Source organism: Chelon labrosus (assembly GCF_963514085.1).
Source record: "Chelon labrosus genome assembly, chromosome: 18".
Lineage (NCBI taxonomy): Eukaryota > Metazoa > Chordata > Actinopteri > Mugiliformes > Mugilidae > Chelon > Chelon labrosus.
The window spans coordinates 16,644,868-16,670,001 of record NC_140351.1 but is presented as its reverse complement, the minus strand read 5'-3'; the positions used below and the strand labels follow the sequence as shown (position 1 = coordinate 16,670,001).

General features: G+C 42.3%; 1 protein-coding gene across 3 annotated transcripts; it reads right to left on the bottom strand.

Moving 5' to 3' along the window:
• Positions 1–35: 35 nt before the first annotated feature.
• On the bottom strand, positions 36–23,448 carry LOC311503496 (tyrosine-protein kinase yes-like). 3 transcript variants are annotated; one of them, XM_084566243.1, is made up of 12 exons: positions 12,972–13,064; positions 11,448–11,745; positions 9,648–9,747; positions 9,067–9,165; positions 8,767–8,870; positions 7,611–7,760; positions 6,966–7,121; positions 6,348–6,527; positions 5,591–5,667; positions 5,198–5,351; positions 3,203–3,334; positions 36–1,440 (listed from the first exon to the last, which is right to left on the bottom strand). In XM_084566243.1, the coding sequence occupies exons 1-12, from the start codon at positions 13,044–13,046 to the stop codon at positions 1,232–1,234; spliced, it is 1,734 nt and encodes a 577-aa protein (XP_084422369.1). In that variant the 5' UTR covers positions 13,047–13,064; the 3' UTR covers positions 36–1,231. The 3 variants fall into 3 exon arrangements, with proteins under 3 accessions (XP_084422369.1, XP_084422368.1, XP_084422367.1); XM_084566242.1 differs by lacking the exon at positions 12,972–13,064 and adding an exon at positions 20,444–20,462 and having other exon boundaries at positions 37–1,440; positions 11,448–11,758; XM_084566241.1 differs by lacking the exon at positions 12,972–13,064 and adding an exon at positions 20,434–23,448 and having other exon boundaries at positions 38–1,440; positions 11,448–11,758.
• Positions 23,449–25,134: the final 1,686 nt, after the last annotated feature.

Below are 25,134 nucleotides of genomic sequence, written 5' to 3'. Positions count from 1 at the left end.
CATTACCTACAGATGACACTTAAAGAGACATGTAAAATCACGTTTTTATTGTACAAATTCCCCACACAAGCCTCCACGCATTCCTGTAGGGTTTATCATATAAAATGAGGATTTCAGAATATGCAAAGCCCTTCTTAAAAAGCTCTGTCGTCAATTGGTATGATTCCCATAATAATACTGTCCCGATGAGTCCACGCAGGAACAAAATGCAAAGAGCAAAAGTCACTGCCGTACAAACAAATTGCCCAAAGGGTTCTTCTGCAGTCACATTTCGGAATAAACTGGCTAAGAAAAAATGGTTGTTTCCAACTTATATGGTTGCTTTGTTCACTTTAAAAGTCCTCCTTCATGCTTGGCCTGCAGCAAATTTGTCTGCATAAAGTCATTCTGGCTTGGCAAGAAGCCACAAGTCCACAAGTTTCACCACTGTTTTTCAAACCAGTCACACATTATACAGACTGGCTTAATGTAAGCATGTGATTACAGTGATGATATTATAACCAGGGCAGGGAGGGACACCAAGGGTTATACGTTTTTATCAAAATCTAAAGTCTTCTGGATGACGATGGACAGTGAGGAATGTCTTCGAATGAAGCTATAAAACAATGTCCATGTGATATGAATACATTTATATGATAATACATTTTTAGAGGAATATTAAAAAAAAGAAGAAAAACCCAGAGCACAGCCGCACAAGCTGCACTGTAGCTGATGAAATGCAAATAAAGTTAAGCTGTGTAGGATTTGCTGCTAAACGGACTGTGATAATAACCATCAACCCCCTGAGAACTACTCATAACTAGGAAAATATATTACATTTCTCAATAATTAATTAGTTTGATGCATAATTTACTAATACAGCACAATTTGGAGGCAAATGAGCGTCAGATTTCCACATAAAAGGCCGGCTGTTCTCGACAGTAGGTTTTTCTTTTGTGAAGCTTATTCACAGCTTATTTCACAGAAATATAATACTGTGGTCATGAGTAAGAATCCCACACAGTATATGAAGCGTATAAAAAACATATCTCAAATGAATATGTTTCTTTTTATACATGACTGAATTCACACAGCTAAGACTTGTGTAGTACCATAAGTGAAAACAAATATGGAAATACAAGAAGTGTAAATGGACGCTGGAATGAGAAAACAAAAAATACGAAAATTGGAGAGCAAGTAGTGGTTTGCGTGACTGACACAGTTTCCAGTCGACTTTCCGCAGCAGGCCTGGCTATAGGTTCTCTCCAGGTTGGTACTGTGGCTCTGTGGCGGTGAAGTAGTCCTCCAGGAAGGACTGCAGGTACTCGAAAGTGGGCCTCTCGTCCGGATCCTTCTTCCAGCACAGCTTCATCATCTCGTGCAGGGACTCGGGGCAACCCTGGGGGCAGGGCATGCGGTAGCCTCGCTCCACCTGCTCCAGCACCTCCCGGTTCACCATACCTGAGGAGGAGAATGGATGGAAGCGACGGTAAGAGCTTCTAATCACACATACAGAGATAAGAGCGAGAGAAAAACCAGACTGCATCACCAAAATCAAAACAACAGATGGACGCCAGGATTGAAATTATAACCAATTCCCTTTCTTTTAATTGTCAAACTTTGGCTGCAATTTTTACTTTGTCTTGATACTTTTTATTGAATCAATTTGGTTATTGTAAAATAAAGTCTCAAACATATTCAATTCATAATTATATTCAACAAAAAATTTTAGAGTCCAGAAAATGTTGCCTTGAAAAACGGTCATGGGACGTCCATCATTCTGGGACAAACGGTTATTATGGTTATTTCCCTTCTTACTGAATTTTAGACGAGTAGACTGAAACCCCACGCCTGTCCGTTAGCTTAGCTTAGCTTAGTTTAGCTTAGCTTAGGATAAAGGCAGCACTGTTCAAATGTGACAAAAACAGCAACAAATATTTGTTTAATGGCTACAAAAGCTGGTGATGACAAGGCTCCAAAAAGTTAGTGCTCCCAACCAAAAAGCAAACCTCAACTTTTAGTTTTGTCTGAATGGATCGTATAAGACCATTTAAAGGTATTAGTAATCAGATTCTGTTACTTTCAAGTGGTGGTGTCAGTCCATTGGGAAGAGTCTGTGACCCTAGTTTTTCAGGTGTGTCCTGCTCTGTTGCAACTAAAGAGACCCCCTTTGGAGGCTTTTAATTCAAATTAGCACGCTAAATCGATGGCAGAGCAAGACAGCGAGATCAGCTTTAAGAACCTGTGCACAGGAACAGAAACGTAACTAAACAAAACGATGAAAGAGGGCACACACAGAGGGTTATTCTCTTTTACATCTTCATTTCATGTGAACATCCAAATAAATAACATGGTCATCCAGAATAAATAAACTCCACCAAGTGATCACCATAACTCAGGTCAGAACCGTTTGATGGTTCCTAGCTTTTCCAGTTTCCCCGTTAGAACGAATGAATGCCATCTCCAGGTATGAAGAGTTATTTCCTTTCTAGCATGTGCAGAACATCTGTGCCAGCTGGTCCCTGGCTGCAGTCCTTGAAGTGTGTTCAAGTGCAACTTCCTGTCCAGACACAGGCGACGTGAGGCGACATCACAGCCAGCCTTGCTGCCGGCGGTTATTGTTTTTGTCGGTTTGGTGTGTCTGTATCTTTAGACAGAGCTTTATGCTAAGCTAAGCTAAGCTAAGCTAATGGGAAACGGACTGTAGCTTCACATTTACTGTACCGACACGAGAGCAATATTGATCATCATCTAGCTCTTGTCATCAACTTATTCCTTAACTGATTAAGAAAATGATTATTTGTCATTGAACTAGTCCATTAATTGTTTGAGATCTACATCAGATATAAAACAGAGCTGAGTGAATGTAGCTGAGCTGCTGCAGGCGCTGCTCCCCAGGGCAGTATCAGCCTGGCAGATGGTTATAAACAAGAGTGGTGTTCAATCTCCTGATCGTCCCCCCACCAGATGGTCTCATCTAATCTCAAATGTGTGTGTGTGTATATGTGTGTGTGTGGATGTCAGAATTCCCCCTGCAGAGGCATAAACAACCAGCCCAGACAGTGTCGGACAGCTTCACTTCATCCTCCGTCATTAACAAGCACGGCAGCTTGACGTCTAACTGACAGACTGAAGGCTGATAACTCCGACCGTGAATCACCCCTCTCTGTTTTACTTACAGGTGTGTGTACCAGCATGTGTTAGTGCCGACCCTGTCACTTACCTGGGTAGGGCACTCTGCCTTTGGTGACGAGCTCAGTGAGCAGGATGCCAAAGGACCAGACGTCGGACTTGATGGTGAAGCGACCGTACAGTGCAGCCTCAGGGGCCGTCCATTTAATGGGGAACTTGGCTCCTGTGTTGGATGGAGAGAAGATAGATGAGGACATATGAGAACACATAGCTTCATTTCTTAATTTCTGGCTTTATTTCCAGTAAGTGGCAATGCCCAGTGACTCACATTATGTTAATTACAAGACTAAGGAATAGTAGTTTTGTGATGAGGTTCAGGCAGACTTACAAATGCACCTCAGAAAAATGCTGAGAACTCTCATATTTAAAATAATTTTTATTATATTAATGGATAAGAATGAGTATTTTAAAGTTGCGTCATCCTCTCTGTGAGACTGAGCATGACATAAATGATATTTATTCATAGTCATTTTAAAGCAATAAATCAGTAATGGAAAATAAAAGCACATGACGCAGCTATACCGCTAAAGGGTTAGTTAACCAAAATGACAAAATCATGCTGTCTAACCATGTAGACATTTTTGGGTTTATAATTATTCTCCAGCTGCCATGATTTTGTTGCTGATCAAGCGAGCCCCTGTCCACCGGTGACCAAGGCTAATGTGCTGCAAATGCTACATTGTTGGGTTTTGTTTTTGTCTTAATAAAATGTTTTAAATTTTTAACTTAATGACGTCACAATCAATTTCACTGCGTTCTCATAGAGGTGATCTGAAAATCAAGGTACTACAGAGTGAGGTTTGCTCTCTAGCCAGGTTAGCCACGTAGCATACAAACACAGCAGCGACTCCATGTACAGGTAAAAGTTGTACAGGGCTGCGTGCATGTCAGATTCAATCAGACACAAACAAGCTAAAAAAGGCTGATTTTACACTTCAAATGGAATGCACCATTAGCCCCTGATGTTAGCATGACATTAGCATTTGGCTTAGTCATCACTAACATAAGCGTCTTGTAATATCGTTGGTCTGCCTCTTGATTAAGGTATGTCAACTTTTGGTTAGCCAGTATGGTTTCCACTGTCTCACAAATGGTTCCAGTTCAAACTTAAAAAGCAAACTGTTGTCTTCAACCACTGATTTAATGTTCTGAAGCTAAACACCAAGGCCCATGCTGTGGTGGGAGCTCAGACATAACATTAAAACCACTGACCAAGTGAATAACACTGACCATCTTGTGACAATTCAATGTCCTGCTGGGAAACCTTTGGACCTGGCATTCATGTAGATGTTACTTAGACATGTACCACCCACCTAGACCAGACCAGCCACCCCCAACCCCACAGCAATGACACTCCATGACGGCAGCAGCCATCCCCAGCAGGATGCAGCCTGACACAGGCACACACACAAAAACAGTTTAGGATCAACTAAAAAAACATGAAGAACAGCACAAGGTGTTGACCTGGCCTCCAAATTCACTAGATCCCAAACTGATCAAGTATCTGTGGGATGATCCACAGAGGCCCCTCCCATCAACCCATAGGAACCAAAGGCCCCCACTAACAACATTCTGATGCCAGACACCACAGGACACCCTCAAAAGGCCCATGTCCATTCTCTGATGAGTCACAACTGTTTTGGAGGCACAAGGGAGACCTACACAATATTATGTTATGCCTGATCGGTGTATATCTCAAAAAACGAGGCAAATAAAAGTAAATTATTATTATCATGGACAGATACCAGTAGAGGAAAGTGAGAAATATTTTTTTTGGCTATCTGGGTTAACCAATCTCTAAGCAGCAGACATGACAGAGAGATAAATCCTCCCAGCGTGCTAAACGCGCAACTAATCAGAGCGACTAGAAGCATCTGGTTTCCACTATTAACCTAATTCACCATGCATGATAGGGAGAACAGGGAGTCATCCTCGTTTTGAGGTCACTGCTCTGTCCATTTGTACCCAGATACCTCATTCACCTGTGACTCACACAGTCTATCCATTAGTGTGAGCATGCACCAACCTTGCCTCGCCGTGTACTCGTTGTCCTCTATCAACCTGGCCAGACCAAAGTCCGCGATCTTGCAGACCAGGTTCTCACCCACGAGGATGTTGGCAGCTCGCAGGTCCCTGTGAATGTAGTTCATCCTCTCGATGAAAGCCATGCCGTCCGCAATCTGAGAACGAAACATTAGACGGCTCCTTCAGTGAATAATTTCTCGCTTGTTACTCTGGACGTCTGTCAGACATAAAACAGCTGATCCAAAGCGAGAGAACAAAAGCAGAGCGGGCAAAATCTGGGAGAGAGAGATGTTCACCTGAGGCTCTGCTTTAAAAAAAAAATAAATGAGAGGCTAAAAATAGAGCTCTAAACTTAACAATTCACTGACTCAAATTCTGCAGGTATTGGTCTCACCTTTGCAGCCATGTCCACCAGCAAGACAAGCTTCAAGAATTTGCCATCACCTTCTTTGAGGAAATCAAGCAAGCTTCCTATAAGAACAATAAATGTGACAAAGCATGATGTTATACTGTAGGAGGAATACATGTCAGCAAGCTGCATACAAATATCCTTCAACAGTATGTAAATATGTTAAATTACACTGAATAATACATTAAGCTTGAGTTTAATCCATGTCTATCAGCGCTACAGTTATGGAGAAGCTGTGGAATATATTTAAACGGTTGCTCTATTAAATCACAACGCACAGTGCATCAACAGCATATGTCATAGAGTTAACATTTACACGCACAAAACTCTAATTACTCATAAAACCCTGAAAAAAGAGTATTGCAGCTGAAGCTATTAAAAAAACACACCCACAAAACTACTGCAGTTTTCAATTAACCATTCCAGTTTCAAGCTTCAGGGAACCACAAGGGACTTTCAAGGACTTTCAATCTGTGCAGCATATTAATTAAAGCGTCCATAAAATTTACATTTTTTCCTTCAAGGAAATCGCCATGCGTCAATCTGACAGCCTGAAAAGAGGTTGGTGTTGTTTTGCTTTTCTTTAAAAATAGACCTCGTCAGTGTCAAGTAACAGGAAACAGCTGAGTTCTGTTATTCACCAGGGATGAAAGCTCTCCCCAAATCTGTTTAATTGCTATCCAAATATGCCAGAGTGCAGCTTTTTAATAAGTTGTCAGGTACAGCATGTGTGTGCAGGTACCTTTGGCCATGTACTCTGTGACGATGTAGATGGGTTCCTCGGAAACCACCGCGTAAAGAGGCACCAGTTTGTCGTGCCTCAGCTTCTTCATGATCTGAGCCTCTTGGAGGAAGGCCTCAGGTGACATAGTTCCCGGTTTCAGCGTCTTTATGGCCACCTTTGTGGTGCCATTCCATGTGCCTGCAGAGACAAAGACGGGGAGAGAAACGCCCACAGGCCACAGGGGTAATCAGTGTTGTTAATGGGCTGGGAGCAAGACAATATCATTAATTAGGTCTTGTAATTGCTCAGACATGTGCTGTCATGCGTGCACTCCTTTCAAAAATATCCCCAGGATGAGCGGATGAGAGCTCACAGTTTGCAAACTAGCAAATAAATTGTCGTCCGGAGTGAGACGATCTCTGGAGATAAAGAGGATACAACAAACAGAGGAAGCAACTGCAGGAAGTGGATAGCTCCCAAGTTTGGACAAAGAAAGACACAATAAATATAGATGCGTCGTGTTTGCATTTCCTGTATAAACCTGGGTTTATTTTCCAGTTCCCTCATATAGATAGTTACGACCAAACTATTTGTGACGCCACAAGACGTGTTCCTGTGTCTCATTTTGGCTCTTACCCATCCAGACCTCTCCAAAGCAGCCCTGGCCCAGTTTGAGCTCCAGTTGCAGGGACTCCCGGGGAATCTCCCAGGCATCCTTAGCGAGCCCCTGGGTTTGAGGCTTGACGGTGGGGCAAACCGTGGTCAGCTTGTGGCAAAGCCCGTCTGCGTGCTCTGCGATAAAGACAGGGAGAGAGATGAAAGCGCTACATCCCACCCAGCGGTTCAACGCGCACCCACGAAACTCCGGACCGGCAGGAAGTTTTGAGCCAGTCTGCTTCATGCATCAGCTCGTTCCATTTGATGTGGAGGGATCGAGACACTCTCATACTAACTCTGATAAAATATAAATGAGATGAAGTGGCTTCTTAACACACCAAAGCCTTCTCTAGAGTCAAACTGAAATGAAGTGGGATCACAGAGACTTAACCTCAGGCTGAAGAAGAGGTGGGAGGCTCAAAATCATAACCGCACCATCAGTTGTTATTAAAATTAATGGCCACTCATCTCCCTTGGTAACGCTAAGGTGGCACAGCAAACTGCACGGCGCGGAGCAGCGGGTGTGACTAAAGAGTAATTTTCAGGATAATTCCTCGAGGTGCGACGGAGGACTGGGATGAATAATGAATGAGATGAGAGTGGGGGGCGCTGCAGACGACCAACCTGTGTAGTGTTTGACGAGCTTCTGCAACGTGTCAAACTGTGCTCGCGTAGTGATGTAGTATCCCCCGTTGTCGAGCTTGCGAATCTTGTAGTGTTTCACATTGTCACCTTTGGTTTCGTCCCAGTCTCGTATGGAGAGAGAATAAGCACCTGGAGGAGACGGGGGAAATGTTCTTCATCCATTTGAACACGAGTGTTTGCAATTTAAAACACGGCTTTTAGAGTTGCAAAGTGGAATGAGATGCTGGTTTCGCATATTTTATTACTGCACATTTCTACTTCCCTCAACAGTCCTTCTGAACAGGGAAGAGTCTCCTCATTTATTTCAGAGAATTTATGTTTCTTCCAGCAGCTTGTAAGGTTGAGCAACGGCTTTTTTAACTTTCCATTTTGTGAGGTACTATTTAGTGAGTTATTTTGTGCAGACTTCTTAAAGACCAGGTAGTAGAATGACTTTTTGGATGGCAATATTCTTTGTCTAGTGAAAAATATACAGACAACTGAATGGAGTAGTATTCATTTTCATTTAGCGCTGTGACCTGGTAACGTTTTTAATTCATATTTGATATATTTGATACTTTGGCTCAGTACCTGCAAAACGAATGCCATCTGTACTTATTAATAAGCAAATTATAGCATGCTAACAGGCTAAATTTCAGCGGAGCACCTTGGAGATGTTATAACTGATAAACATAATCGAGTTTGTTGCTGTTAGCTTGTTAGCGCGAGTCCCACTGTGCTTAAATACAGCCTGCCTGTCAGCGCACATTCTGGCTCCTTTAATTCCTTCTTTCTGCAGTCTACTAAAAACAAAGTGTAGTTCTCTCTGGACTTTCTAAACTTGACAGTGATTTTAAAGTGATTTTTAGCTCACCAATGTACTGCAGTGCTAACAACATTAGCGGGGTGTTGACATTTTGAGCTTTTAATGATTTTTCTTGTATGAAAAAGGGGAATTGTTGTAGACTTGTTTTTACGCAATTTTAACCAGTTTCTCATCTTTTGTAATGATGTTTAAATCAGGAAGGTTTTGTTTCCCTCCAAGACTTTAATAGGAGGATAGCATTGTTCATGGAGAAATTTAAGAGGACTTTAATTTCGGTGTGTTTAAAAATATCTCCTTCCACTTTGCTACTCTGTTTCTGAAGATCATCACCTTTAGTCGTTTCACTTTCTCGCACCAGGAAAGTTCCTCGATGATTCCCCGGGTTCAGCAGCAACCTCTCGGCATCTTTGCGCCCCATTTTGCCAAAGTACCACCTGTGAAGGGACGGCACGTTGAAGCTGAAAGCTGCTACTTGCTTTGAAAATCGAAGTCATATTTTGAAGCTAATGTTAATGTTGTGCTGTGTGCTTCGAGCCGCGTGATGTGAGATCATGCTGCTGCCATTAGTCTCCTGGCGCAGTCGCCGTAGATAGAGTAACAAGGTTATGAGAAGCAGCAACAAGGTCTTACTCTTCAGCCTGGATGGAGTCAGCAGGGGCCACGTAATTGCTCGGGATGTAGCCTTTCTTCCCTGTGTTGATGGAGCGAGCCTCCCACCAGTCTCCCTCTCTGCAGGGGCAAAGTGACACAGGAGAGTTGACACAAACTTGTTCATTTAACTGTCAGCCAAGGACTCGTATATCGCAGTACGACTGATACCAGGAATGAAATGGCGGTTAATAATTTACAGGCACCATTTGAAGGGTTTCAAAGTAGGTAACAGTAATTTTTATTTGTTCTGCTAAATCTCCAGATTTGAAAAAAAAATGGTCTTTAAAATGCCACTGTCACAATGGGAATTAAATGAGACCAGTCTATTTTACATTACAATGCTTTAATCCCACTGCAGGAGCAAAAAAATCCACAGTGCTGTGCTGAAAGCCAGCATCAAGAAACAAATAGCAATCTAACTCATTCATGAGGGCAGACACACTCGGAACAGGTGCAGCCGAGCATCACCGAGTGAAAGAAAGGAATCGTAATCACTGCGCTGCTCGTGAGGAAACATTTCAAATCGAAGAAACTGAGAAACAGACTGGAGAGATTCTTACGTGTTGTTGATGATCTGGAAGCGATCTCCCTTTTTAAACGTTAGATCATCCGATGTTCTGGCTTCATAGTCATACAAGGCCACAAAGAATGTAACACCGCCTAAAAAAACATAAAAACAAACACGACATTTAATAATGAATGAAAACATGGCAGGCCATTCAAGAGAACTGCTTATCAGGTGTCCTGATACGGATACTGCTATTAATATTGAGACTGACACCGTGCTCATTCGTTAAACACCACAAATAAAACCTCAAACGACACCAATATATGGCAAAGCAGTACGACAATACTCACAGAATCTGGGGTTACAATATTTAACCAACAATAGTGCGCGCGTAGGCAGCAGGAGTCGGTGGGCGTAATGCACATCTAAGCTGGTCTGCAAACCACAAATAGATCCAAAAGGAGAGGAGGGTAGGCGGCATTAAGCAGGTTAACTGCCTGTTAACAAAGGTTTTTTTGGCTCAGGTTGTTGCCAATGCCACGTCAGTCGGACGTAAAATATTTTTAACCTTTTTAAACATAGCCTACTCCTGCCTGGAAAACATTGAACTGCAGCCTAACTATCCATGCTGACCTGCTGGACCTGCATGTACCACATGCCATTAGCATGTAGCATGATGCTACAGTCGCCCCAATGTAAGTACTTGTACATCGGGACATCTCACCATTTTTGCTGGTAATGGTACTTTTGTGTTTGTGTGTGACTCTGTAAAGGCCATTTTAGGTAGATACATCTGTCTCACCGAGGTCTGTACTGTTTTTTGTCGAAGTACTCTGACTGCATAGACTGTGGAAGAAGAGTTGGTATATCAAACCATTTTTTCAATAGGATATTCTTGCCATACTTCAGTAATTAATCATCGTTCTGTCCCATGCCAACATCCTGTTCAACACTGTGCGCACTGTGAAGCCACACTCCCAGACAGATGACTTTCATATACCCACCGCTGACAACAATGCTGTCAACAGTAATCCCATTATCACCTGCAGAAAGCAAATGTCATGACAGCGCCACCTTCATCCCCCTCTGAGAGCAGATAATCCAACATGGAGGAGGATTACCACCCAAATCCCACCTATCCCATAAAACGACTCTCTGCTCTCAGGATCGCTGTAAGCTGCACGATCACAGCTGATAGCAGGAACCGTGTTAACGCTAACAACTCAGAATAACAATGATGGGAATTAGCCGTGACACTGAAGAGCCAGACTGACATACTGACTTTTATCCCCTTTGCCGTTCACTGTAACACAAACCATTTATGCTTTGTGTTAAAACCAAACCATTTATGCTTTTGTGTTATTGATGACAACTGTGATTTAGATTTCTTAATTGGATTTTTTTCTATATTTAATGCAGATATTTTCCATTTATTTCACTGTAATATAAAAATCTAATTTATGTAACTTCGGTGAATGTAGTCCATTGATCTTAGTGTGGCTATGAAGCATTACCACACAACAAAAATGACAAAACTTTGATGAAAGACGTGCAAGATTAAGGAATCAGTGATCAGTAATGCTCATGGTCTGGGGACCACAAAGGAGCAAAAGTGGTGACAGATGGTCACTGTCATCCCTCGGGCCAAAAAACAATGGATTACGTATTAGTAGTTCAAGTCTTTGCAACTTGATTACAATACAGTAAAATTACTATCTAGAAGATTTTAAAGAATCCTTTGAAAAGCGGCAGCAAAGCTAATGGGATGAAACACAGAATTTCAATGGTGTCCATGCTGACTGAAGAGCACAGTGGGTTGAAGAATTACTTTACACTGTAATACACTACTCACTTGAGACAGCACCAGAGAAGGAGTTGGACACAGGACCAGAGAAGGAGGAGGACGCTCCTCCAAAGGGGGTCATGGCGGATGAGGCGCCCCCAAACGGTGTGAGGGTGTGGTTGAAATTCACAGCCGCAGAACCTGATGAAGACGAGGCAGCTTGATTCGGCTGCAGCTGGGTGGGATCTGGCCCATAGTGACCTACGTGAGGCGTGGTGGCGGCGGGATTGGCTTCTGACGTCGGCGAATTCTCTGCCTGATACTTCATCGTGGCGCCTTTGTCATCTTTGCTCTTGACGCAGCCCATCGTCGTGCACTGCCTGGACAGACGCAACAAGAAGACATCAGCTTAATGCAACATAAAGTAAAGGGCTAAGTGAGGAGAGGGATTATTGTTTGCAACATAAGACCTGTAGCTGTAGGCATATTTCATGTTATGAAATGAAAATCTAATGACCTGATATTATCATGTGAATCATTTTGTTGTTGTTACAGCCGCTAAGACTATAAGCCCTGTGGCAACCGGGACATATGGGTAAACACCAAATCCGCTTTGAATCACTCATGACTCAACATGGCCAGATTTAATTGTGTATTCATGTTATGAGGTAAATCAAGTGCAAACCGATGGGACAAATACTTGACTGTCATTTTTATTGTTGGAATCTATAATCTTTAGAAAGAGATGAAACATTACATGTTACCTAATGCCACCCTCCCTTAAGCAGATAAAATAGGTTGAGCTTTTCAGTAGCACCTGCATGAAGTTAAAAGTCATGTTGACATATAACTTCAATATGACATGGAATGGCAATGGTGACTAATATACAACAAGAGAAACCACGAGTGCAAGGAGACACAGACAGACACAAAATTATCAAAGACAATGAAACGAGACACAAAGGAAAACATAAAGTGAGCACAAAGAGACGTAAAACAATCATATAACACAAAAAAGAGACAAAATGTGGCTACAAAATGACCACAAGAAGAGAGAAACGAGAGATACAAGAGACACAAAGTGGACGAAAAGAAACTTGAAAGTAACGCAAAGATTTGGTAAAGTGGCACAAATGGAACAAGCAAATACAAAAGATTCACGAAATGATCAACATATATAAGCCAAGAGACACGAAACAACCACAAAAAGACTCAGAACACCTACCAAGAGAAACAAAATGGCCCGCAAGACACACGAAACAACCGCAAAGAAACACAAAACAGCTGCAAAGCTACAAAGAATGACTTCAAAGTCACATAAATCAAACACGGAGAGACACAAAATGACCACAAAAACTCAAAGCAATTAGAATCCGATAAACAACTGCACAAAATGACCACAAAGAGACATAAAACTTCTGCAAGAACCACCACAGCAGACATAAATACTAAAGCACTACAAAGAGATACTGAATGACTACAAACAGTCCGAGAGTGAACAACTCAGGGTCATTTTTGTGTGTCTTTCTCCGTGATCAGTAAGAGGATCACAGAGCCTTTTACATGTCTCTAACCAGGGATCCATCATTTCACAATCTGTCCATGCGTCAGTCTGACCACGCTGGAGGATTTAAAACATCGGTGTGTCTCCATCTGCATGGTTGCCATTCCTCTTTCTAGCGTAATTTAGAGGGAGTCACACTGAGACGTTCTTTTGTGAGGTGAAGGCCCGGAAAATGTGGAGACAATCAGACACGCTCGTAAAGAAGTCTGAGCACGGGGAGACCAGAACGGTTTCATTCGCCAAGAACAATGGCTGCACAAGGAGCTGAACCCCGCTAACAGGCGTTGGCGCTTCACAAGACGGTCAAACAAAAGACGATTGAAGTGAAACAGTTTTATCAAGAGACGAGAAGATGTTTGGTATGAAAGCAGACTAAACAGTGCTACTGAGCAGCACATGGCGGCACAGCTGGTGACAGCAGTGACAAGGACGGCAGTCTGCTGAATTACAGGGTGACAATCATGCAATCATCAGTTAAAGAGGAGCTACTGGAGCGGTAATACATCTTTCTCTGATTTTAGAACAGTGGCCTTGATGTTTGGGATGTGGGAGGGATTTTTCCTCATCCTAGAGGGAGGTGCATAATCAAGAGTTCATCGAGTTCCCCAGCTGAACTGCCAAGGAAATCAACAAAACGGGGACAAACCGCAGAAACCTTCCAAAGATTCAGGGCACTCTGCTCAAATGAAACTGAACAACTGGTTAAATTGCAGGTTGCAACTTTTGCTGAGCACTAATCGAAGCCCCTACAAACCCGTTAAGAGTGGTCAATCGCTTCAGAGACGTTTCAGAGCGAAACAGATTTCTTAAATAATAAAAAAAAAAGGAATATGCCAATAAATTTAATCCCAGATATCAGATCTGCAGCCAACATGTTGGGAATGTTGGCAAGTAAAAGAGACCTTCTTTTCCCCCAAGCCAACCTTTCCTTTAACCTCGAGACGAAAACTCTGTGTCATGGAAAGCAGAGGGCTTCACGCAGCGGTCGACTATGGTGGGCTTGTATTTCAATATCAGACAGATGAGAGCATGGCTTGTCAGGTCAGCAGTGAACTCACCACGCTGTAAAACACTGGCTGGTGTCCCAGGAATATCTGCCCTATTAGTTTTTTCCTTTCCAAAAATGAGACATCAGCCGTTTCTTAATTCCAAAGTCATAAATGCACTAAAAAAGCTTTTAGATTTCAAACCAGAACCCATCTCTACTCTATATGCTTTATTGTTTTTATCAGCATAGTGAATTTGAACCTAAGTTGTAAGTAGTGTTTCCTTGTGGTAAATATCTGGAGAACTCTTTGCTTGCTTCAGTCTGGTTGGAAAATAATCAGTTAATTGATTTTATAATAGAACAATGAATGATTTAAATAAATGTTTTTAGCTTATTGACAGGGCACTGAGTCTTAACAAGTACACAATTTCACACTGGAGATGGTGCTATGGAGCGCATCTGTCGACAGAGGGTGTGTCCCTACACACCTGCGCCCTGGTCGTATTAAAACATGAAATATAATCTCCCCGCCTTTGCAACACTCACTGACAACCTTCAAATCTAGGCCAAAAACACACCTTTTTAAAAAAGCTTACTCCATTTAACCCGTTGTCACTTTATCTTATGATATTTTCTGCACTGCTGTTTTTTGTAAGGTGACAACTGTGCAACACACACACACACCGAACAGGCATAACATTATGACCACCTTCCTAATATTGTGTAGGTCTCCCTTGTGTCTCCAAAACAGTTGTGACTCATCAGAGAATGGACATGGGCCACCATGAGGGTGTCCTGTGGGGTCTGGCAACAGAATGTTGTTAGTGGGGGGTGCCTGGTCTGGTCTAGGTGGGTTGTACATGTCTAAGTAACATCCACATGAATGCCAGGTTCAAACGTTTCTCAGCAGATCATTGTATTGTCACAAGACGGTCAATGTTATTTACTTCTCCTGTCAGTGGTTTTAATGTTGTGGCTGATCGGTGTATATATATTTTGTGTACTGGTCTATTTATTGGCAATTCTCTTCTTTTTAATCTTTGTGTACAATGAAATGTTTTAGCTGGATTGCCTTCTTTGCACTGAATGAAATTTCATACAGTTTTGATGGCACTGTTGTATAATGACAATAAAAATTCAGATTCTGATCATATCTATCGTAGTTAACTGCAAGATGAGCTAAAACTGCACTGCAGCATACTGAAGTAGTACCTGACTGACCTTTCTTTAAAACACAATATCTAGGACTCACAGTTCCTTTCTAATGCAGGGTGATAAGTGCAGCATTGCGGGGCCAAATAAGAAGTCTTATTAGCGGCTGTGTGGCACAAAGAAAATGGTTTAGATTTAATGTGGAGTGGACAGCGGATTGGCTGAATGAGAGGGGGCAACCAGGCACAAAGCGCCAGTTCTACCAGCTTGAGCTAGTAGGAGGATTATGAGGACAGCTGATTTACCCTAAGAGGATAATAACCGAAAACAAGAAAGAGGAGTGACCACCAGGTCCTACAGCTGAAACAGTGAGGACCCCCAACTCTGGAGTCATTTAGGCCTGTAGCGGCGTTCAGCATTTGTTCGTGTGCTTTTCACATGAGCAGCCTTGAGAGGACTCTCAGTTGGAGAGGTGCTCAAGGACTCTTGGCTGTGATGATACAATGCGGACTGGCTTTACCCGCAGCCTCCGAATCAGCTCAGCTAACTCTCCATCAATCGGCTAAATCAGCCAGCTATCACATAATGACACCGCTGGCTTTGCCTACGCGTGCAAGCAATGCAGACTGCAGCATCAAAGTGGGAAAGAAGCAAGTCTGAATGAGGGTAAAAACTGATGCAATGAAAACAGTGACGTGTCTGAAGAAGTTCCACATTCACAGGGACTGCGCAGCCAGACTTTGCTGGTGTGGATCTGAAATGTCAAAATATCCCATTGATTTTTGCATTCAAGTCCATTCAGCTCAACACAAGCTCATTCCTGAACAGCAGAGCCGTGAATCCGCAAGGAAAATCTGCCTTGCTTCTAATTATAGAAGCTGATTTGAACGTCCCCCTCCCCTCAGGACGATAACATGACCTATAACAGCAGATTGCACGCAAACACCAGAAGTCTCCCAGTTGCACCAGTTAGAGCCATTAAGAAACAATGAGAGAGGAAGGTGAAGAGTTTGAATGGGGAGGTTTACATGTCAACGCATGTACGCCGAGGCTGCTTCACTATCTGATCGGACAGCTGTGGTGCTATTGTCTTAGCACTGATCTGTCCTCCCAGCGAGCTTCACATTTCACTGAATCGAAGCAATTCAGTCCTTCTCTCTCTCACTGCCGAATTTCTCCCCGTTTCTGCAATGGAACTGTCTCTTAAGTGACAGAGACTAGACAACATCTTTGTTTAACATTCCTCTTCCTGCCATGTCAGGTTGCCCGCTGAGCTACTGTAAACCTGACAGCTGATAGCGGATTCAGCGTCTTGCTCAAGGACACCTCGACAGGGCGGAAACTTGCTCAGACCTGCTTTCATTCGAAAGCCTTTAGACTCTTCTAAAGATAGTCTCGTGTTTGGTGCTACGCGCGGTCGCTGTCAAGAATTACAGGAAATACATAATAAACAAAAATGTATTTGTGGACATCTGAGCTGGCTCCAGATGTTCCCCTGGGGAGACCAAGACTTCCACGAATATGTGGGGTTAACGGAGGAGCACAGATGTTTAAAAGGTTGTGGCCTTTAACCTTTGGTCTTTCACCTTTTTTTTGCGTCCTCAAGCTATGAAATCATTCTTTAAATATTCTCGTTTTACAGCGATAATTCAAACCTGACGACCTCTTATCAAGCACACTCCAACAGTTTCCTTCCCCCTCTCCGTCCACAGTGTGATAATTCCTCAAAGGCTCCACGAAATGCTGATAAGGAGGACAGTTCAGTTTTTTTTTTCTCTCCCTCGCACTCTCTGATAATACTGAAGACGTCTGAGTACCACAGCAGCCGTGGTTCAGAATTTTAATAAAGAAGGCTGCGGAGAAAAAAAGTTTAGCCGAGTAAACTGAAAGTGCGGCCGATGTTGCCACTTGAACTCCAAACCTTCTGTATACACAACTTCCAATGTCGTAACCATGAACTCACAAGTTCCATTTACTGTAAGAGGAGAAACGTTCACAGAAACGTGGCAGAGGAAGACAAACAAGCCAGACCAAAACTCAAACGTTGCAGCACGTCCACCATCACAAGCGCGCAAAACTATAAGTTTGAGCTGACATTATTTATGATTGACATGCATATGCTGATGAATATTATGTCACGGACCCCCTGATTAGTTTCCTTCGCTCTTGCTTGTCAAGCAAATGCTGGAAAACAGCTATCGACTTGTTATTTAAACTTCTGCAGCAAAAAAATCATCTGGTGTATAGCCTCCATGTTGTTTATGAGCACTCAGAAATATGACTTCCAAACTGGGGAATAAAAATCAGCTTCATTAAAACATTGAAACACCCACAAATTTGTGCCAATCCATTGAACACTCAAGTCTGGAAAAAGAAACTTTCGGTTTGTCCGGCCTACACTGACATCCTTACAGCCATGCTGCTAATGTGAATGTCATGTAGCATTACCTTTGAACTGAAGACATGATATGTTATTAGATCTCATCCAGATCGTGAATCTGACTAAAGTGCTGTTTTTAAAATCTTTCCTCTGCATATCATGCATTATAAATTAACTAAAGTCTGAATCGCAAATATATTTAAGTCTCGCTACTTCAAACAGGTTCCACTCCTTTGAGGTTTCGACTATCTGGACTCTTGTGAAGTTAATATTTGGCTGGATGAGAGCCTGGAGCTGAGGGCCAGTACGATGGAGGAGTTTCTCCATCCATCAGCCAGCAGTCTGACTGAAACCCTGCCCAGCGTCTTGCTGGACAGCTGTAGAAGGGGAGGGTCTGCGGAGCTTTACTGGGCCTCAGATCTGCAACAGATGCTGCCTCCAAACCGTCCGCCGCATTCCTCTGATGCCAAAGGGTTAAAACTGGGTCTGAAGAAATGTCATGTGATGACGAGGATGCCTCAGAGCATCGAGGGAAACATCAATAAGTGGTTTATAATGAGATTTACACTGCGGTGGGTGTAGTGTTCTGATGCAAGCATGCTGACAGTAAACTGATCTGGAGGCTTCCAGCACTCTCTGAGAGATTACAGCTGGTAGGATACAGCTTGAAGATTTTTCTTCGAAATTAATACTTGACCGGTTTACTTGAAATACAGCTGCTCGATCATTCCTCTCCCTCTGGTGTGAGCACTTTAGTCCTGAGGAAGACTCAGACTCTTAACTTGACAAGTGTGCAAACACAGCACACTGAACGGCTCACAGTTGCGCCCGTGTCAGTTACTGTGCTGCCAGAGATCACACATTTTTGAGAATAACAGGTCTCTTGGGAATACCTGAATGGGTAAGTGTGAGCTATTTAGGGAATCAGAGTGCATCTGCAATCATCCATTTGTCAGCATATAACAGGGCCGGGTGTTTGAAGTGTCAACATCTAATAAAGCGACTGTAAAGCGCATGTGATAGTCTGGATCAGAGCTCTCTGGTAGAATATATTCAAAGATCCTCGAAGAACTTACATGTGGATTTTGACACAAGGAAGGAGGAAGGTCTGATACGACGTCTGCTCATGAAGCATTTTGTTTTTCAGTGCTGGTGTCACACATGATAAATGTATTGTGAGGACCGGCCTTCCCCACATAGCAGAGATTCTTCGTCAATTTAATTTCAAATTTCAGCCTCTCCGGTATCAGTTATTTTCTTTCAGTGCCTGGTATTATGTTACGCTGGCAAGGAAAACCAATCGATGAGTCTGTTGAGCCAAAACATCGAGAATACAGCCTTCAGATTTAAAGAAACCTCATGAACATGGCTCCAACTTTTATGATCATTTTCACTATTAATTAAACTGCCTGTTATTTGATTTGTAACAGGCAGTTTAAGTATGCAAAATTAAAAAGGCTAAAAAAGAACCATCAATCAGTTCATTGATTATTAGTCAGTGTAGCTCTACTAATAACCTTAAAGGTACAGACACAACAAACTGAAACCAAAGAGCTACCGTCAACGAAGGCCGACTGGGACGTCACCTCATCAAAAAGTCACGCTTGAACACACCACAAAACCATGGTCAGCAGTTAGCTAGCACATACACCTCCGTGAAATAAAAGAACTCTTCAAAGAAGCTGGATCTGACTAGCTGCAACGGCACTGGACACAACAGCAAAACCAGACTCACAGAAGGCCAGACACCCTTAACTACTTAGACAACTGCATGGATCTGCACAACGACATGCTCCTCAGGTGGCCTCACGCATGAATTGGCAAGTCATCGTTCTGACTTCGGTGTGATCATGTGCTTTAAGAGTAAGAATGTGGACACCACAAACAAGACGTGTACTGTCTTTGCTCAGAGCGTTTGCTGAAAACTTGCTGATAGATAAAACATACGCTTATTAACCATGAAAACGTTCCTCGCCTCCAGACCTTCCACAGGAATCTCGTAGGAATGAAAGAACACGTCACAATCTCACAGCAGCAGTTTGTTCATGTCGACAGGCTGGTGCTACATATGAGTAGCTTTAGAAAAAGTGGTATTCCCCTGTAACTCACTTCACTTCAGCCCTTATAAGGATCACAGCCCAGCTATGATTCAGTAAGAGATGTGCAAATGTGCAGAGCTGTTCAGGATATGACATGCTACCTAGTCACCTTCAACTCTGATAGTTTACTCAAAAGAGGAGCGTTCAATGCGGAAATAAATCACACTATAATAATAATGATGATGAAATAAATTCTGACTTGGTTGACTATGAATTCACCTAAAGGGTCCAAACCTCCTCCTCTACCTCCTCCTCCTCCTCCTCCTTAACCCCATCCTGATCTCACAATCATCTGAATCAGCATGAGTCAAAACACTGAGGTAGACATTTAAAACGATGAGGTGGCTCATCCGCCTCATACATTTCTTAATAAACTTTTAAATCAAATAACAACAAGATAAGAATCAGTGATAAATAGTAATGTGTCTGACCTATATATATATATATTCATATATTTTTCCAGATTACCACTGCAATCCTTAAATATCAACTTTACCAACATGTTTATGACAATTAAACCACATAATGACAACTAATCCACACATTCACATCGCTGCAGCGATCACACTGTAGCTTTACTGTCCTACTTTTCTGCAATCCGATATGGTTGCACTAATATTCCTCTGGGACTTAAGGCGCATGCTGTCTATTCACTGATATCTGCGTGTGAAACATTAAATCATTCCTACACAGCGATGGTTTGCTGAGGAAAAACTGCAATTAATATAATAACACAAACCTACAGGCAGGGTTTGTGTTATTATAGCACAGCTTCATTCCTTTGTTGATGACAGGTCAGACATCCCAGCAGCTGCGTTTCGGCCCATCTTTATCTGATCCTGACCACTTTCTTTTCTTTTCTTTTGATTTACCTTCACAAACCTGCGTCCTTCTTTGGATGTTTTCCTTCCTCCGTTTTCCTTGAATCAGATCAGAGGATTTTTTTTTTTGATTTTTTTTTTTAAATAAAATAAAATCCGAGTTATTCCAACCGGGTCCGAGCCGCCTTCATCCTCACTTCATCCATCCGGCAGAGCTTTTAAGTTAAATCAAAGCAAATGTTGCAGTCTTGAAGATGGAGATGGAGGAGACGGTCATTGTCGCCAGAGCGCACAGGTCAGAGAGGAGGAATCCTGCAGAGGCATGGCAGGCTTTTAAAAGAAGGAGAGGAAGAAGAAGGAGAGGAGGAGGGAGAAGAAGAAGAAGAAGAAGTGGGATCCTGAAGTATCCCAGCGCTTTGTAGCCTCTCTACTTCCTACTACTAAACTTCCATCAACCCCCACACAACAACATGGCCGACCCTGCCTGCGGGACTGGAGCCACACAGCTGGAGATAGAGACGCGGATCCGTCCGGCGCAGCTGGCCTGAGGAGAGCCGGTGCATGAGGCGGTCAGTGAGGGAGAGCCGCAGAAGAAGAAGAAAAAATAATGATGATCGTGGGGAGAAAAATGGTGCGAGGGGAGAATAAGAGCGGAGAACGGCCAGTGGAGGATGGTTTCATGGAGAAAAAGGAGGACTCTATCTTTTTAAATCATAAATGCAGGTCTGTGGCTCCCCCTGCTGGTTGTACAGCTGTAACTGCAACTGAGGGGAGCCTCATTTAAAGGGATAGTCTTTAGTTTTTTTTTTAGGTGAGGTACTTTTCTGTAATGGTTGTATCAATAGAGTAGGTGGTGGTCAGCAAAGCTTCCAGAAAGAAGCCGTTACACTGCTTTCTTCAAAGCCACCAGACTCCATTGACAAAAATTATCATTTTAGCCCCACCGAACAGGGCAGTTGTTGGTGTACCACAGCTTATATCAGTTAGTTTGTTTGTGTTATTGTGTGACTTGAGTGAGTTAACATGTTAGTTTGGACCTGATTTAATGCATTCAAATGCCAAAATCACACATAGTTAGGGCAGTAGCTGTTGTGCTTTCTAAAGTCGAATTACAGTTTTTCTCAGTGGAGTCTGGTGGTCCTGAAGAGCTCGAATTACAAGTGGCATTTCCACATGGAAAAGGCTGACAGTAAGGTTAAGCAGTAATAATATTCTATATATTGTGTTAACATTATAACAGATATTGATTTTTTTTAAGTAGATTCTCGTTTAAGGGTCTAAAATATGTTTATTGTAAGTCATTGCTTAGCTTCTGTGGTGTAAATCCTGTCTGTTTCTCCAAACTGGAAACAAGATGACCACCACCTACTGTAGGAAATACATCGACTGTGGATATAAGTACCTCATACAACCCCAACTCAAAACAAATGAACGATCCCTTTATTTATCTGGTTAAATTTACATCACACATTAACAATCACAAGTTAATTTAGCTTTTATTTGAAAGCCTTTGGTTTTTGTGTGATTAACAGTTAATTTATTATGAGTGTGTTTGCTGACCTGAGTTGCTGTGTAAATGTATCCATGCAGGGACAAATAAAGTTGTATTGAAGTGAACTGGACTCAGATTTTTGCTTAAGCAGAAACAAATCACTTCATTTTTCTTGATATATCCTTACATTTAATAATATTCTAGTTATGTTTGTGCTGATGTTTTGATTTTCACCAGGACCTAAAGGGTCACTCCACCAAATTTAGACATTGTAGGTGTCAACAATAATTTAAATGGAAAACCCATTTCACTCCAGTATGTGCATTACTTAATGAAGGACTACCAAGAATACAACGGCAGTGGTTCCTGATGTAGAAAAAAATAACTTTTAGGGACAACATGGACTGATATAATGGCTTCAGGTCGCATGTAAAACAGTGATAATGGTCAAAATATATTGTGCACTGAAGTGGAATTATGGTCCATATAATTTGACTTTCATTCATTCACCTTCTTGTTAGTGTGAAGGGTCACGGGGGTCTGCTGGAGCCTATCCCAACTGTCATCGGGCGAGAGGCGGGGTACACCCTGGACAGGTCGCCAGTCTATCGCAGAGCTAACACAGAGAGACAGACAACCATTCACACTCACATGCACACCTACGGCCAATTTAGAATCACCAATTAACCTAACGAGCATGTCTTTGGATGGTGGGAGGAAGCCGGAGTGCTTGGAGAGAACCCACGCAGACACAGGGAGAACATGCAAACTCCACACAGAAAGGCCCAGACGGCTGCGAGGCATCAGTGCTAACCACCTCGCCACTGTGATGCCCTATAATTTGACTTTTTTGATTATAATTTATGAAAAAAAAACAAAAAACTGTCAAAATGAAAACAGAAGCACAGTGGTGGCAGCATCATGCTGTGTGAATACTTACTTCTCAGCAGTAAGTACTGCATATCTTGTTAAGGTAGAGGGTAAAATGAATGCAGCTAAGCCTAGAGAAATCCTGGAGAACAAAAGTTACACATGCATGGTTTAAGGACAACGAGGTGAACGTTGTAGAGTGTCAGAGTCAAAGCCCCAACCTCTCTAATCCTCACGATAGATCTTGAGCAGTTTTGTGAAAAAGAATAGGAAAATTGTCCAGATGTGCAAGCCTGATTTAGACCTAGCCACAAAGGCTGTGGTGTGAATCCTTACAATCATTTATTTTACATAAAGAGAATGTACAACCCCACTTCAAGTCTTCTCCCTAAGATTTTATGATTTATTTTATGAGATCCTGTTTTTTTTTGATCCCATAAAGAAGCCAAATACCAGCATATGTCCCCACAACACGAGTAAGACGCGCACACACCTTCCAGATTAGATCGACAGAAGCCTCGTTCTGTCAACACTTGTCATCGTAAAAGCGAGGTCCTTGAGCCATGAAACAGTAGCCTCAATAAAACTCTCTAAACATGACAAGCAGGTAGGTGCTATAAAAAGCTAACAGTGTTAAAATTAGAATGAGTCATATGTTCTTCCCCTGTCTTGTTTGGCGTGATAAAGCTCCGCCACACACACCTCGTGCTTGCTTGGAGAAGATATTAAACGAGGAAGCTCCTGTTTGCAGACACATCCGAGCAAACAGAAGCATATTTTCTTGTCTCTTTTGTCGGTATTAGATGAGTTACAGTAACGGGATGATGTGATGACTTACTGTATATGGGTTTATGCTCTTTACAGCTTATTTAAAAATAAAGATGGGAAATGTAATGATTGGCCCAAAAAGGAACGAAAAAATGATCACAAACAATGTAATGGTTGTTCAGGGCAGGAGGTTTATTAATATTCTACCATGATTCTTACAGGAAGGCGCTTAAAATGTGTGGTGAGTCAGCCATGAGGAGATTACTTGATAAATATTTTGTCTTCTCAGTAATTAGATTTAGACATATCCTGGCAACATCAGCCTAAATGCTTATTTAACATTGTTAGGAGATGATCAAAGCTGAATGAGTAATCACCATTTTTACAGTGATTGAAGTTCAATATCAGTATTCAATATGATTATCTTATAATTGTCCTAATTGTGTTAATTAAGCAGCTAAGGGTCCAGACAGCGGCAGACTCTAAACCATTGTAGTTAGGGGAAACAGAGTGAGTTGTAGCTTAATTCCACTTGACAAACCTTTTAGGACCCCTGAGACGCCACAGTGCGCTTTCGTCTGGTAACCACTGGGGTGCAGTGCTTGCTCAGAGCACAAGGAGGACACTGCTTATACATGTGGCATCCTAATAGATTGGGGTTTTTCCTCCTCAGCGTCTGAAGAATTCAAAGTGCAAAGTTGTCATTTTTTTTACAGTAAGAAAATCGTCACATGACGAAGAACATCGACTGGTCTGAATCACCCACTAAAGAGTCAGCACATGGCCCTGAGGCCTGTGTGGAGGGATGACGCAGAAAACTCTGAAGAGGAGCAGAGATAAAGTAGCAAACCAAAAGTTTACAGCAGCTCAGTGGCAGGGCAGTTGTTACTGTCACCTCACGGCAGGTGAGGGTTGTGAGTCTGAACCTGCGGCTGGAGACTTTCTGTGTGGTGTTTGCGTGTTCTCCCTTGTGCTTGTGCGGATTTTCTCCAGGTGCTCTGGTTTCTTCCCACAATCCAAAGACATGCTTGTTAAGTAAACTGGTGCTGTACGGTTGTTTGTATCTGGTTGGATGGTGAACAGTCCACGGTGTACCACGCCTCTTGCCTAGTGACAGCTGAGAAATGGTCCATTCCCCCATGACCCATCATACAGTACTTAATTTATCTGAGATTAAAATTTCACCCTCATCTAAAACATGTGTCTGGCTGGGGGTCCTTGTCACATTTCAGATATTGATGAAACAGTTTGCTGTATCACCTCTAAACTTCAAATTCATATAACACTAAATTTTATATAGTGGACACACATGGCAGAACGATTTCATTTAAATAACTTATTTTCAGGTCCTAAAGAGGTCAACATAGCAGATATTTACCAAAAAAGTAACAATTAGACAAAATTTCAGCAAAGCTTTGTTTTTTGTTCTTCTTCTCATTCAGGGGGTTAAGTTGAGAACCACTAGATCAAACCTCTTCATATCAAACAGTTCCACACTTACAGAATGACAGACTAATGCTGTATTAATAGTGATGTGATAATAGACCAGACTGAGGAGCTTTACCTTTGCCGATAATACTACGTTCCCACCACTGGATTCAGGTTATTTGGTTATTTGTTGA